This window comes from Pseudonaja textilis, chromosome 13, assembly GCF_049901715.1.
Source record: "Pseudonaja textilis isolate UNSWEBS1 chromosome 13, rPseTex1.2, whole genome shotgun sequence".
Taxonomy (NCBI): Eukaryota; Metazoa; Chordata; class Lepidosauria; order Squamata; family Elapidae; genus Pseudonaja; species Pseudonaja textilis.
The window spans coordinates 11212041-11228019 of record NC_142002.1 but is presented as its reverse complement, the minus strand read 5'-3'; the positions used below and the strand labels follow the sequence as shown (position 1 = coordinate 11228019).

Here is a 15979-nt window from a genome sequence, read left to right as displayed (position 1 = left end):
TTTGAATTTTTGCAGTACCGCCCTTAGGCGGGTTTCCAATGGTTTTTGTTGGTGGCTGCCACCAGCACGTCATCAAAGTAGGGCACCACTCCCTTTATTCCCTGCTGCAGTCTTTCCATGAGGCTTTGGAAGACTCCTGGTGCAATGCTGACTCCGAATTGGAGTCAGTTGCATCGGAATGCCCCTCGGTGTGTTACAATCGTTTGCACCTCGGCGGTTTCGGCATCGACTGGCAGTTGCTGGTAGGCTTGAGCCAGGTCGAGCTTTGCGAAGACCCGGCCTCCCCCCAGTGAGTGCAGAAGGTGCTGTACCACTGGGACGAGGTAGGCACTTTGCTGCAGGGCATGGTTGAGGGTGGCCTTATAGTCACCACAGAGTCTTATGGAGCCATCCAGTTTGATGGGGGTGACTATGGGTGTTTCCCAACGGGCATGGTCAATTGGCTCTAAGACCCCTTGCACAATGAGCTTATCTAATTGCTCATCGATTTTGGGCTTGAGCGCAAATGGCACTCGCCGCGGCTTAAGGCGGATTGGGGCAACGTTTGCGCTAAGGTTGAAGGAGATTGGGGACCCCTTGTACTTGCCTAGGGTGTCATAGAAGACCTCCTGGAAGTCCCTTACGAACGTTGCCTCCCAGTCCGCCTCGTCGGTGTGGTGAATGCCCGTCACTTCGATTCCCAGCGGTGTGAACCATTGCAGTCCGAGCAGGCTGGGGCGGTCTTTGTCCACAATTGTGAGTGGCTGTACCTCGGTGTGGCCTTTGAAGGTTATTTTAAAATGTCCGATGCCGACTACAGGGATACGGTTTCCCTGATAGTCCTTCAGGGTCAGCTTTTGGTCGTTCAGCTCGTGCCGGCGGATGGTAGGCAACAGGCGTTTGTGCGCCAGAAAACCATGGAGAGGTAGGACCCAGAATCCGCCTCCATTTCGCATGGTTGGTCCTCGATGCCTACCTCCACGCATACCTTCCGGGCGTCGATGGTTGAGGAATGACCGATGACGACCGTCTGGTGGGTTTCCTCTCTCCGCGGTGCCTCACTGAGTCGTCTGTTCCGGCCATCTCGGCTCCATCGGCTTTCGGTCTGGCAGTCTCGGTTCCTGGGGGGGGTGCCATCTCGTCGCCTGGGGCTGCTGCCTCGACGCCGGGGACTGTGGTTCCGTTTGTTCCGACATACCTTGGCGATGTGACCCCGCTTTTCACAATGCCAGCAAATGGCATCAAGAAAATGGCATTCGGAGCGGGGGTGATCACCTCTGCAGCCGGCACACTGGAACCCCGACTTACGTCCTCTCTGGTCCCGTCGATCGCGCTCCGCCTGGAGTCGGTGGATTTCTTCCTCCTCGTCGTCGGTGTCGGAGGGGGAATCGACGTCGCCGTGGTGGGTGGTGGTGGTTGCCCGGTGGCTGGTCTCTACATGTGTCTCCAGTGCTGGACCCATCTCGATGGCTGCCTGACAGTCTGCCCCGTTCGCTTGCCGCATCCGGGCCGCCAACGTGGCCTCGGCCGTGGTTGCTTCTGCAACGGGGTCGGCAAGGGAGATGTCGCCCTTGGCCATCAGCCTGCTCTGTAGGACGGGGTCTCTGAGTCCGAGGACAACTTGGTCTCGCAGAGCCTCATCCAGATCGGTGAACCCGCACAGGCCTCAGCTCAGCCACGAAGTCACTGATGCCCTTGCACTGGTCCCGTCGGTAGAACTCGTGCCTTCGGATGAGGGTGGGCATGGCAGGGGCATAGTGGTTCCGTAGGATGGGCTCGAGGTCAGCCCAGTCCATCTCCTTTATGTCCCCGGGCTTGGCCAGGGCCTTGGCCATCTTGAACACTGCAGGCCCGCAGTGTGTCAGGAACACAGCCCGTTTTCTCTGCCCGTTGGCATCCTTGGGGTTGCTGCATTCCAGGAACATCTGGAACCTGTCGGTGTAGGATTCCCAGTCCTCAGTGGCCAGGTTGAAGGGTGTGGGTGGCGAGGTGCTGCTGGCCATCTTGGTGGTCGTTTCGTGCCATTTGCCACGTGCTTGGTTGGTCTCTTTGTCTCACGATCCCACCTTCGTCGCCAGTGTTAGATCAGGTAGATCGGTCCCATAGAGACGCGAGACCAAAGTGAACAGTCAGCTCTTTATTGAACATGCAGTTCTGTCCAAGACCTGCGATTCGCAGCGGCTCTTCATATAGAGCTAGCGCGCGGCTCGGCAGCCAATGACATTGCTTTGAATCTCCCGCAATCGGCTCGGCCAATCGCGGTAGATTCTTAGCACACCAATCATGGCCGCTTAGTCGGCCAATCAGGTTGCGGTCCGTGCGGACCAATCAGAATTCAGGATTTGGAGAATGTTAATATAGAACATACGTGTGTGTGTGTGTGTGTGTGTGTGTGTGTGTGTGCATGCATTAACTGAAAGGTATCAACAAAAATGTGTTTCATTTTTCTTTTTAAAAGGCAAAAGGCGATGTAGAGAGTGGTAACGAAAGAAGAACCTGTAAGAAAATACAACCTCACCATTTCCAATTCAATGTCCAAACGTTTGGAAGCAGCAACAAGCGGACTTTTACCTGCAATTCAAACAAAATTCATAAATGTGAGGTTTTTTAATTAAAGCAAGAACAATAAAAATACAGAAATTTGCAAGTAGACGCCTGAAAGACTCACTGTCATTAGGACACATTTGGCCCACTGGTCTTGTGATTGGTGTCCCAGATATGACAACGGAGGAAGCACGTCCATGGTACCCAACTGGTAGGTGCAACCTTGGAAAACATGTTTCATGCGTTAAAAGCATACCTCACTTCTAACCTCTGGAGGTATATACTTAGTCCTCAAATTACAACAGTGTGTTTAGTAACCGTTCGAAGCTATGGCGGCCCTGAAAAAAGTGACTTATGACCATGTTTCACACTTACGACCCTTGTTGCCTTCCCATGGTCAAAAATTGGATGCTTTGGCAACTGACTCATATTTATGACAATTGCAGGATTCCAGTGTCATAAGATTCCCCTTTTAAGACCTTCTGACAAGCAAAGTCAGCGAGGAATCCAGATTCACTTAACAATCATGTTCCTAACTTAATAACTGCAATGATTCACTTAACAATTGTGTCAACCCTGAAGCTGGCCTGGCTGAAGCCATTTTGAAGCTTCAGTGTTGTCACATTGAAAGCTGAGGGATGTGGGAGCGGGGAAACAGAAATAGCTGGGCCAAAACAAAATACTTTCTCCTGGGAACCAAGAACATTCCCACAGGTGGCCAGAGAGAGGAGGGGTGAAATTACCAGGCAACTAGACGGCACCCTGATTGGACCATGTGACTGATTGTTTGGGAAAGGGGAAAAACTTTACTTCTGATTAGGTGAAAATCACTGGAACTTTCAGAGTTGGTTTTTACCAGGTTGTGCCAGTATGATATAGCCAATAACAGATAACAGATAATCAGAGTTGGAAGGGACCTTGTAGGTCATCTAGTCCAACCCCCTGCCGAAGCAGGAGACCCTACACTATTTCTGACAGATGGGAATCCAATCTATTCTTGAAAGTCTCAAGTGATGATTCTTTGAGGAATCTACTTGCCTCGGAGTTTTGTTTGCTATGGAAGTATTACTTGGAACCAGAGGTGGTATTCAGCAGGTTCTGACCAGTTCTGGAGAACCAGTAGCGGAAATTTTGAGTAGTTCGGAGAACTGGCAAGTGCCACCTCTGACTGGCCCTGCCCCCATCTTTCTCTGCCTCCTATTGAGTCCCAGCTGATCGGCTGGGTCTCCTTTTGTTGCCCTGCACAAGAGAACAGAGCTGGAAACCAGGTTAGTGGGGTAGGGAGGGAATGGGGATTTTGCAGTAACCTTTCCCCTGCCACACCCACCAAGCCACGCCCACAGAACCGGTAGTAAAAAATTTTGAATCCCACCACTGCTTGGAACCCAGACAAACTGCAGCAAGCAAGGTTGTACATAAAACCAATTCTTGGAATAATTTCCTCCCCACCTGACAATGGCCTTCTCTTTATTGCCCTTCCAAATTCAATGCGGACTGCAGTTTAAAGGAAACATCCGAATTATGGAACAGCGCTGAAGATTTTATAGGCTCTGTCGCTTTCAATGTTTTCTGGGATGCTTCTTAAAGGATTTTGTTTTGAGTCACTCCATAACCATGAAGGAGGCAACATACAAACTAACTACCTTGACCGATAGATAACTATTGGATCCTGTGATAGATAACCAGATCAAGCTATACAATTTGTGGACCACAAAAACTTAAAATTTGATCCCCAATTTTATTTATTCATTCATTCTTTGATTTATTTTTGTGCCCACAAATTGGACCACAAATTGCTACCCAACCAACATTTTCTGAACAATAATTCAGCCTCCATTTCATTAAAGTCTGAATTACAATTACATCAAGCCTGTTCTGGCCACAACCAAAGGTCAACCCTCTTGAAAATACAGCACTTAGAATGCAGACCATAAATGACAGTAGATATTCATTCAAATCAATCCAATAAATCAGGTCCCCCATATCTTCTTTTTCAGAGAAAGAAAGACAGTTACTGACCAGTTGGGCATCAGAGCATTCTCCTTCCCTCTAAACATCATTCCGACGTTTGTTGCATGTTGCCAAGAAGAGTAGAAATCTGTGTAATCTCCTAGAAGGAGAAAGAAAGAACAAACGAATGAATATAAACAGATAGACAGACAGACAGACAGACAGACAACTAACTAGCTGTAGGTAGGTACATGTTAATAGATTAGGTAGGTAGATGATGATAAATAGATGTAGGTAGGTACATGATAATAGGTAGATAGATAATGGAGATAGGTTGGTAGGTAGATGATGATAGATAGATAGATGTAGGTAGGTACATGATAATAGGTGGATAGATGATAGAGATAGGTAGGTAGGTAGGTAGACGATAGATAGATAGATAGATAGATAGATAGATAGATAGATAGATAGATAGATAGATAGATAGATGTAGGTACACGATGGTAGGTAGATAGATGATAGAGATAGGTAGGTAGGTAGATGATGATGATGATGATGATGATGATGATGATGATGATTGATAGATAGATAGATGTAGGTAGGTAGGTGCATGATAATAGGTAGATATATGATGGATATAGGTAGGTAGGTAGAGATGATAGATAGATAGATAGATAGATAGATAGATAGATAGACAGACTGACAGCTAGCTAGCTGTAGGTAAGTACATGTTAATAAAGTAGGTAGGTAGGTAGGTAGATGATGAAGATAGATAGGTAGGTAGATAGATAGATGTAGGTAGGTACCTGATAATAGGTAGACAGTTGATAGAGATAGGTAGGTAGGTGATGATAGAAAGACAGACAACTAGCTAGCTATAGGTAGGTACATGTTAATAGAGTAGGTAGGTAGATGATGATAGATAGACAGATTCCACAAAAGGTTGTAGAAATCCTATGAGATTTCCAGATGCAGACAGGCAGGTACTGGTTAATAAATCAATCAATCAGTCTCTGAAAATAAATTTGGAATTTTTTCCCCTTCTCCAATGACCAGCATGCACAGATAGTCCTCGACTTGCAAAAGTTCATTTAGTGACTGTTCAAAGCTACAACGGCACTGAAAAAAATGACTCGTAACCTTTTTTCACACTTGTGACCTTTGGAGCATTCCCATGATCAGGTGATCAAAATTCAGGCACTTGGCAACTGGTTTATACTTATGACGGTTGCAGTGTCCCTGGGGTCATGGGATCCCCTTTTGTGACCTTCTGACAAGCAAAGTCCATGCGGGGGAGCCAGATTCACTTAACAACCAGGTTACTCACTTATCAACTGCAGTGCTTCACTTAACAACTGTGGCAAGGAAAGTTATAAAATGAGGTTGTGTGTGTGTGCAAAACTCCCGTAACAAATGTCTCACTTAACAGAAACTTTGGGCTCCACTGTGGTTGTAAGTTGAGGTGTTTGCTTTTAAAGGAACTTTTGATAAACAGAATTCTTCTACTGCCCTCTGGTGTTCTTCAATGGAACCTCTTGCTTATTCTTATATTTGTGTTTATGTTTGCATCCATGTCCAAGCCCTCTTCCCCCCTTCCCTGCCCACCCCAATTCTCTTCTGTTTGATTGATGTTACTGACTGTAAAAGCTATGCAAGAAGGCCCACCATCTTTGCCCCCTTCAAAACTGGCTGTCAGTGTTCCAACCAACCTACGCCAAGCCAATAAACTCCAAGACAAGCATCTACTCAAAGTTCAACTTTATTAGAGTTGTCATATTGACACATCTGGGAAAACCCAAATCTGAGAGTTCTGAGTTTTTCCTTCCCAAAAGAGAAATCAAAGATCTATCCCCTGCACCCATCACTCCATCACATGGCCCAATCAAATCTTCGTCTCAACTGGAGACCTTCCTCCAGACACTCCCCTCCAGGTTCAGGACAACATGTCCTTGACTCTCTGAGAAAGGATGTTGTTGAGTCTAATCTTCTATCTCACTATGAAATCCTCCCTCCCAAATCCCCAGGCACTGAATGTGGCAGCCTCGGAGCTTCCAAGTAAAATATGGCTTCCAAGGCTGACACTGGTCTTATCAAGTCAGATCTGAGAAGCAGATCTCCGTTACTGGACACAGCACTCCAGTAGTTTTCCTGCAAGCCAAACTTTAAACCCACAAAAATAAGACTAGGTTCAAGCCTTCTTTTATGCACAGGAAAATAGTTTACCCTTTCTTTTATTAAAGGAGTTTGAATGGCAGATTTCAGAATCTGATCACTTTGCTCCTATGTCCCTAACAAACTATAGAGAGGCTCTACATTCAAATAACTTTTTGTCAGAAATGGTGTAGGGTCTCCTGCTTGGGCAAGGTGGTGGTGGACTAGATGACCTACAGGGTCCCTTCCAAACCTGCTAATCTGTTAAACTTACCAATTTCAGAAGGAAGATGCATTATTGCAGACGCTTGAGGTATAAATACTCTAGGAGGAAAGGAAAGGAAGCAGGACAAACATTTTATCTTCAAGAAACAACTCTTCTGCCCTTCACTCTCTACCACCAATGCAAGGATTAACAGGCTGAATGTCCCCAAAGTTTCCTTGGCTTTTAAAGTATAAATCACTTCTTTCAAGAGAAAAGGACATTTGTAGCTCAGGGTTGAATTGTGGGGTCCTTGGTGTTTTCTTGCAGATGTTACCCAACTACATAACAACACTAATGCTAGAAGGCAAACCCTACTTCCTTCTAGCACTGATAATGTTACCTAGTTGGGTAAGAAAACATTGCAAGAAAATCTAGCTCAGAGGGCACCAATGACTCCATAAATTACTAGTTAATGTTCACATTTCCAAATCTCACTCATTTGTTGCAATATAGTGCTTAAATTATATAGTGATAGATAACAATATATGTATGGCCTATTTTTTATTCCTGATCTTACCAGATGTTTTTGCTTTTTATATTGTAGCCCAGAAGAACTGTATGATATCACTAAAAAGTGACTTAGGCAGATGCTTCCTTAATTCAGTGGAGTATAAGAAGGGGGAAGAAGGCACAATAAAATCAAATTCGCAAGATTCTGTGATGACCCAGGGTGGGATACAAAAACAACACAAACCACACTGAAGCAATTAAGGGAACCAGGCAAGATAAGGGCTTGAAGATGTCCAAAGATATCGGAACATACACTGGGAAGGACGCCAAACTCAGGTAAGAACGGACAGACTAGAAATATTTTCATGCTTTGTTTCCAGCACTGGCTCATGCACAGTCTGTCCTTTTAACCAGTTCTCACAACTGCAGCCCATGAAGGGGATCCAGGCCCTTTCCTCCCCCGTAGACCATGCCATTCATGTTTCTCCCTTATCCTCTCCCCCCTGAGTGCTTTAGGATGGAGAGGGGATGGGCCTGGGTCCTCCTCTGACTGCCCAGCCGGCCTGTGCCCTTCCCCAACTTCCTCCAGAACCTCCGGAGCCATACTTCCACTCCCTCAGAGTCAATCTCCAACAGGGGCATGACAGAATCTGTTATAATAGTCAATCTCAATAAAAGCAGTTTAAGCCCACTTGTGGAGTTGATTTCCTGGTCTGGTCTACTCAGTAAAGTTGACATCAACCTTGCAAATTTGCTAATAATGTGCCTAGCATATGGAAGCTGCATACCTCCATAAGGTAATCTTACTCTTTACACATAGTCAGGAATGAAGTGGATTGGTTAATGGCAAAAGTCAATAGTCAATAGGTCAATAGAATGGTGGATGAGACTGTTACCTTTATTCGAGGAATTGCTATTTAAGGACACATTCTAGCTAGCTAACAAGCTAACTCTTTGATTCTGACATTTTGGAAACCATTATCACTGTACATCATTCACATATACACAACACCAGATGTACACATTAGTTTTGTATTCAAGTACCTTTTGCGTAACTCTGAGTTATCTCTGAGAGTTGGCTCTTTGTCCGAGAGAATCTTTTGCAGCCATGATCTGGCCTCAGTCCAAGCTTCCCAGCCCAATGCCATGAAAGCGTTGAGAGTCGACTGCAACAAAGGTAAAAGGAGAGAAATCATGGTTTTCCAGGACTCTTATATAGGGTATGGACAGCAAGCCACTAAAAGATCTCAATTCCATGATGTGCAACCTGGAAGCCATTTGTCCACCCCAACACTAGTGGAAAACCATAGTGGGCCACCTTGCTAGTCATGCATGTAGAATGTAGGTTAAAGACTCTTTGGGGAAGGCTCTGAGTCTTCATCTCAGTCAGTTCTCTCAAGAACCTGATACTGCATCAGACAGTCTTTAGAACAAAAAATAGAAGAAAACTGTCTCCCCCACTCAAAAGAGAGTGACTCGGAGCTCTGTACCTGCATGGGCAGGAGAAAAGGATACCAAAATTTAATGTTTGGTTTCACTATAAAGAGCAGTCACTGCAGAAGTGGCATTCAGCAGGTTCTGACCAGTTCTGGAGAACCGGTAGTGGAAATTTTGAGTAGTTCGGGCAACTGGCAATACCACCTCTGATTGGCCCCACTAGCCCCATCTATTCTCCGCCTCCCGAGTCCCAACTGATTGGCTGGGTCTTCTTTGGTTGCCCTGCACAGGAGAACGGAGCTGGAAAGCAGGTTAGTGGGGTGGGGAGGGAATGGGGATTTTGCAATATCCTTCCCCTGCCACGCCCACCAAGCCATGCCCACAGAATCGGTAGTTTAAAAAAAATTAATCCCATCACTGAGTCACTGGAATTCTTTTGTAAAGTCTTTATTAGCTTTTGTACAATGGACCCATGGAATTGAAGCTTGTGGGAGCAACAGTGATCATGATAATGTCAGGTTTTTCTCAACAAGCTAGAGTGGGAGACTGTATTCTAAGAAATACAGCCTTCCATTCTAGCTTGTTGAGAAATACTCTGAAATTATCACAGTCACTGGTGCTCCTTTCTTCCTTGGAGTCAAAGATGGACTTGGTGATGGGGTTAGGTCTTTAGAGCAGTGGCTTCAAGATGAATGAAGATGAAGAACCTTGACCCTGAAGGGCCAACCAGCCATTTCACTGACTTATTTCATAAGCACTGTAGGTTTTTTTAAGGGTGTTACCTACGATTGCCAAGTCCAGAATCTAAACAGATAGAAATGCATCACTGCCTACTTACATTTTACTCAACTCTCTCAAATGCAAACATCCTCCAGATAATGAACATTATCTTCCAGATTCCTGGACAACACCTTGAGCAGAAGGGCTGACATGAAATTTGAACTCACTCATGGAATCAAAGGATTATAGAATTTAAAAAAATAGCAAGCAACTTGTCTGATCTTCTACACTATGCAGGAAGATCCATTAATCCATTCTCAAGAGGTGCCAACCCTCTTTGTTAAAACCTCTAAAACAGAGGTCTCCAACCTTAGCAACTTTAAAACTTGTGGACTTCAACTCCCAGTATTCCTCAGCCAGCTTTTTATTTTAGTTTGGTTTGTCAATTGCTTACAAGATAATAGGTATAAGTAAAAACATAGTTATGAATACATGGATACATATAAGAAAAACAAAAGAAACAATAGGACAGGGACGGTAGGCACGTTGGTGCACTTATGCTTTGCTTTGCTGGCTGAGGAATTCTGGGAGTTGAAGTCCACAAGTCTTAAAGTTGCCAAGGTTGGAGACCCCTGCAAAGAGATGAACAGCCCGCATCTGCAGGTATTCTATTTATCTTCAAAATTAACCCTGGTACCAAAATGTAACTAGCCGAGTAGCTAAGCACCGTGTTTCAACTACTATGGTTTTCAAGAAGAAGCAACATACCAGTGAGCCTTTAAATAGCTAAGAAACCCATCAGTACTTAAATTTGACTGAAGACAAAGTTTCGTTACCTGCTCAAAGACATGGTGTTGCTTTGAAAGGACAGGTCCATCAAACAGATGTTTAACAGCATTGAGGTCCAGCACCTGAACACCAATAGCTACTCCAATCCTGTGTCTGGGCTGCAAGAGAGAGAAATATACATGAGAAGCAGAAGTTTCTCAGCTGCTATTCGGACCTACCAAAGTAATCTTGATTATCCACAGCTCCCAAAAAGTGAATTGTCAGAGAAGGGGAGGAGAAAGGCATGGAAAATCTCATTCTGTGCCTCTGCAGATGAACCCCATCAAAAATTAATACAGAAAGAGAGAATTGGGGTTGGAGAGCATAAAACTTTTTTAATTTTTTTAAAAAACCTCATCCCTTGAATGCTTGTCCTTCTGTTAACTTTGGAAAACAAGAAAGTTAATGTATAACTTGCAGGGTAGAATTCAATGGCTCTGGCGCTACCTCCAAGAAGCTAAAATTTTCCCCTGTTAGCTCCTCATTTTAGGACTTTATGGCTGGCCAGTTGTTACTGTCAGAGCAGAATCACAGAGTTAATATTGACACAAATCTTCTCCCTATTAGGGTTGTCCTGAAACAGCAGAGGATTGGCTCTGAGTTCTCTGTTAAATGAGTAACACAGTCATTAAGCAATGTCTTCACCACTGACTTCGGTTGCCAGAAGGTTGCAAAATTTGATCACATGACACTGCAACAATCCTAAATAGGAACCAGTTGCCAAGCATCCGAATGTAAATCATGTGACCCTGGGGATGCTACAACGGTCCTAAGTGTGAAAAATGGTCATAAGCCACTGTTTTCAATGCTGTTGTAACTTCAAAAAGTCACTAAATGAACTGTTGTAGCTTGAGGAGTAGAGATTAGAAGCAAGATGTGCTTTTAACACATGATCCATGTTTTCCAAGGTTGCCCCTACCAGTTGGGTACCATGGACATGCTTCTTCTTGTGATGACCCGGGGCGTGGCACAAAGGCAACACAAGATAAACTCATGTTTACTCTCAGAAGCTGCCGCACTCAGCATGCAGCTCTTTTAAACTCTCTTCCCATCTGTGGCTAATGAAGGGAATCAGGGCCCTTTCCTCCTCCGTAAGCCACACAATCCATGTTGCTCTCTTCTCCGTTCCTCCCTCCGTGCCCTAGGACGAAGAGGGATGGGCCTGGATCTTCCTCTGAATTCCATCTCCCTTGTTCTACCTCTTCCCTGCTCTACACAGCCAGACTTTGCCCTTCCCCAGTTTCCTCCACAGCCAACCGAGCCACACCCCCACTCCCTGTCAGCTGTTCATCTTCCTCCTCGGATTCAGACTCCGACAGGGGCATAACAGTTCTGTTGTCATATCTGGGACCCCAATCAAAAGACTGGTGGGCCAGATCTGTCCTCATGACAGCGAGTCTTTTAGGTCTCTACTTGCAAACTTTTCTTCAGTGCTGTTGTAACTTTGAACAGTCACTAAGCGAACCATTGTAAGTCAAGGACTTCCTGGATTTTATGATCAAGTTCGCCAAGCTTAGAAACCAGTTAAGGGAAGGTGGAAAAAAGTCAACTCTCTGCAGAAATATCATGGCTGGAAACAATCAATGGAGGCTTTGGATGCAGGGGAAGGGGGAGTGACTGCAAGGAAGAGAGAACGGAGCACAGCTTAATGAAAAACTCTCTATGACTCTAGAGTCATAGAACGATAGGGCTGGAAGGGATCTCAGAGGTCTTCTAGTCCAACCCCCTGCTCAAGGCAGGAGCCTTATACCATCCCAGCCAAATGGTGTACGGTTTCTTTCTGAAAAACCTCCAGTGATTGAGTGTTTTTTCTGGTGAGAGTGGACTGTCAGGGCAACCTGGTCTACCCAAACATGGGATGGAGCATCCTGCTTCCGTAAGTAGCCTGGGTTCGAATCCCAGAAAGGGAATGGCTAGCTGACGAGAGCTAAAGAACTTGAAATAGATCTATACTAGTCTCCCTTTGGCTACCTAATGAGAAGGAAGGACTCACTGGAGAAGACCCTAATGTTGGGAATAGAATAGAATAGAATAGAATAGAATAGAATAGAATAGAATAGAATAGAATAGAATAGAATAGAACTTTATTACGGTCATAGACCAGCAATAGACATCACTATTTACAATATGTATAAAAAATACTGACACATTATAATACATTAATAGTGCCAGGTGTCCAAGTAATGAAATCCATATCAAAAGAAAAATAACAAAGTCCATCTTCAAAAAGATTTCTTTTATTTAGGAAAACATCAAATTGGCAAAGTCCATGGTAATTCCAGATCAACCCAAAATTACCCCACAATATTAGAAGTTAGAAACACCCCCCCATAATTCACCTTCTCCAATAAAAGTATTACAACATTGCTTGATGTCATAAATCTCCACCTCCAGGGCCCCAAGCCCGGACAGCTCATTTCCCACGGGAAAGAAGATACCTAGCCATAACGCTCTCTTTATCTCCACTCTTCCCACTTTAGGAGTGTGTCAAGCCCCCAACTTTTCCCCCCATGACTACCACAGGGAAACTAAGAAAAAGAATATTTACTAAGACAAACTAAAATGGCTACACTTATGACAATTTCGGGCTTGACAAATAGTGGATAAAAACATCTGTTAAGAAAATACATGTTTTCAAACAGTTAGGGGCACTCCCTGGTTTATATGAGTGGAGAGCCAATAAGTATATGTGTAAATATCATTTTCCAAAGATTGTTCTATCTCCAAAAATTGACAGTTATAATTCTGTAACCAATTTTTTTTCTAGTAGACATTGCAGCAACACAGAATTTTGCCACTGCACACGTAATAGCTGGGTTTGAATCCTGGAGGAGAAAGTCTACATAAAAATTGTCTGCCCTCCCTGGCAATCTCTCTAGTAAGGGGAGAATATACACTGTTCAAAAAAAATAAAGGGAACACTTAAACAACACAATGTAACTCCAAGTCAATCACACTTCTGTGAAATCAAACTGTCCACTTAGGTAGCAACACTGATTGACAATCAATTTCACATGCTGTTGTGCAAATGGATTAGACAACAGGTGGAAAGCATAGGCAGTTAGCAAGACATCACCAATAAAGGAGTGGTTCTGCAGGTGGTGACCACAGACCACTTCTCAGGTCCTATGCTTTCTGGCTGATGGTTTGGTCATTTTTGAATGCTGGTGGTGCTTTCACTCTAGTGGTAGCAGGAGATGGAGTCTACAACCCACACAAGTGGCTCAGGTAGTGCAGCTCATCCAGAATGGCACATCAATGTGAGCTGTGGCAAGAAGGTTTGCTATGTCTGTCAGCGTAGTGTCCAGAGCATGGAGGCATTACCAGGAGACAGGCCAGTACATCAGAAGACATGGAGGAGGCCATAGGAGGGCAACAGCCCAGCATCAGGACCGCTACCTCCACCTTTGTGCAAGGAGGGACAGGAGGAGCCCTGCCAGAGCCCTGCAAAATGACCTCCAGTGGGCCACAAATGTGCATGTGGCTGCTCAAACGGTCAGAAACAGACTCCATGGGGGCGGTATGAGGGCCAAACATCCACAGGTGGGGGTTGTACTTACAGCCCAACACTGTGCAGGACGTTTGGCATTTGCCAGAGAACACCAAGATTGGCAAATTCGCCACTGACGCCCTGTGCTCTTCACAGATGAAAGCAGGTTCACATTGAGCACATGTGACAGACATGACAGGGTCTGGAGATGCCATGGAGAATGTTCTGCTGCCTGCAACATCCACCAGCATGACCGGTTTGGCAATGGGTCAGTAATGGTGTGGGGTGGCATTTCTTTAGGGGGCCGCACAGCCCTTCATGTGCTCGCCAGAGGTAGCCTGACTGCCATTAGGTACCGAGATGAGATCCTCAGACTCCTTGTGAGACCATATGCTGGTGCGGTTGGCCTTGGGTTCCTCCTAATGCAAGACAATGCTAGACCTCATGTGGCTGGAGTGTGTCAGCAGTTCCTGCAAGATGAAGGCATTGATGCTATGGACTAGCCCGCCTGTTCCCCAGATCTGAATCCAATTGAGCACATCTGGGACATCATGTCTCGCTCCATTCACCAACGCCACATTGCACTACAGACTGTCCAAGAGTTGGGGGATGCTTTAGTCCAGGTGTGGGAGGAGATCCCTCAGGAGACCATCTGCCACCTTATCAGGAGCATGCCCAGGCATTGTAGGGAGGTTATACAGGCATGTGGAGGCCACACACACTACTGAGCCTCATTTTGACTTCTTTTAAGGACATTACTTCAAAGTTGGATCAGCCTGTATGTTTTCTTCAACTTTAATTTTGAGTATAACTCCAAATCCAGACCTCCATGGATTGCTAAATTTGATTCCCATTGATAATTTCTGTGTGATTGTGTTGCCAGCACATTCAACTATGTAATGAACGAAGTATTTAATAAGAATATTTCATTTATTCAGATCTAAGATGTCTTATTTTTGTGTTCCCATTATTTTTTTGAGCAGTGTACTATGACCCATAAACTCTGTATAACTCACAGTACAATAAAACATGTGAGATATCTTCAACTTCTCCTTTGCCACATATACATACCCGTTCTGCTATTGATGTTTTCTTATACCTAGAGCCTAATGGTGGGAAACATTGAGGGCAATAGAAGGGGACAGCAGAGAAGGAGGTGGCTGGATGGAGTCACTGAAGCAGTCGTCATGAGCTTAAATGGACTCCAGAAGATGGTAGAGGACAGGACGACCTGCAGGAACGTTGTCCACAGGGTTGCAATGGGTTGAACACGACTTCGCAACTAACAGCAAGAAGTCTCCCTTTATTTCTTTGTCGGTAAATATAAATTCAACACAAAATCTCCGCTGATGGAGCATCCATAACCCCAGGAAGCAAACTATTCCATTAATTGCCCTGTCAGAAAGTGTTTCCTTACTTCTACATCTAGACTTGATATTCGACATTCTCAACCAATTAACATGTGTGGGACTCTTCCAATTATTATTTAGCCGCGACCACCACACCTCAACAAAGTTATGGAAATTGGTATCTGTCTGGAGGGTTTTTAAAGATCATTTTCCCAAGCATGTTCCCTTAAAAACAACAGCAGGGTTGATGACGACCTCCCTTGATCGTTATATTTGGCGGTGTTGCAATTTCCCAAGGCAAAGTACCCGAATTGGACTCCTATGACCCATTGGGGATCAAGAGACACAGGACAACAAGAGAGATGAACTTGAAGTAAAAAAAGTAGTGTTTGCTTACCTCGTCTGGCGTGGAAAAGATTCCGTAGGGCAGGTTTTGAATGGGGAAATGGGAATTCTCGTCCACTTTAATAAAAGACATGCTGCTTTGATCTTTCAGGCACAACGGAGAGAAAGAGATTTCCAGATGTTGCTAAACCCCTGGCGGGCCCCTCCTTTTCCCCCCCAATCTGAAACAGCCAATCAGTCTCATTTCTTCTATCCCACCCTCACTGAATTTGCAATCTACAAAACCAGGAAGTTAAACAGTACCAGATTTGCACATGACGTAACAGCAGCCCGAGCTGCAGCCTCCCTCCCTCCTTCACTCAAATTCTTCCTAAATCCTTCTTCAGCAGATTCAGCCTAGAGAAATCAAAGAACAAGGATTTATGATGGCTGAGAGATGTATCCAGCCCACAGCTGCTGGATTATTGAGAT

General features: G+C 44.9%; 1 protein-coding gene across 1 annotated transcript in view; it reads right to left on the bottom strand.

The window, feature by feature from the left end:
* FAH (fumarylacetoacetate hydrolase) overlaps positions 1 to 15672 on the bottom strand; it is a 29648-nt gene extending 13976 nt beyond the window's left edge. The window contains exons 1-7 of the mRNA XM_026709574.2: positions 15561 to 15672; positions 10333 to 10443; positions 8384 to 8505; positions 6899 to 6948; positions 4543 to 4633; positions 2648 to 2745; positions 2498 to 2550 (exon numbers count right to left, since the gene is read on the bottom strand). Coding sequence (XP_026565359.1) covers positions 2498 to 2550; positions 2648 to 2745; positions 4543 to 4633; positions 6899 to 6948; positions 8384 to 8505; positions 10333 to 10443; positions 15561 to 15641 — 606 coding nt within the window. The 5' untranslated portion in view covers positions 15642 to 15672. The remainder of the gene's footprint in view (positions 1 to 2497; positions 2551 to 2647; positions 2746 to 4542; positions 4634 to 6898; positions 6949 to 8383; positions 8506 to 10332; positions 10444 to 15560) is intronic.
* Between the last annotated feature and the right edge of the window lie 307 nt (positions 15673 to 15979).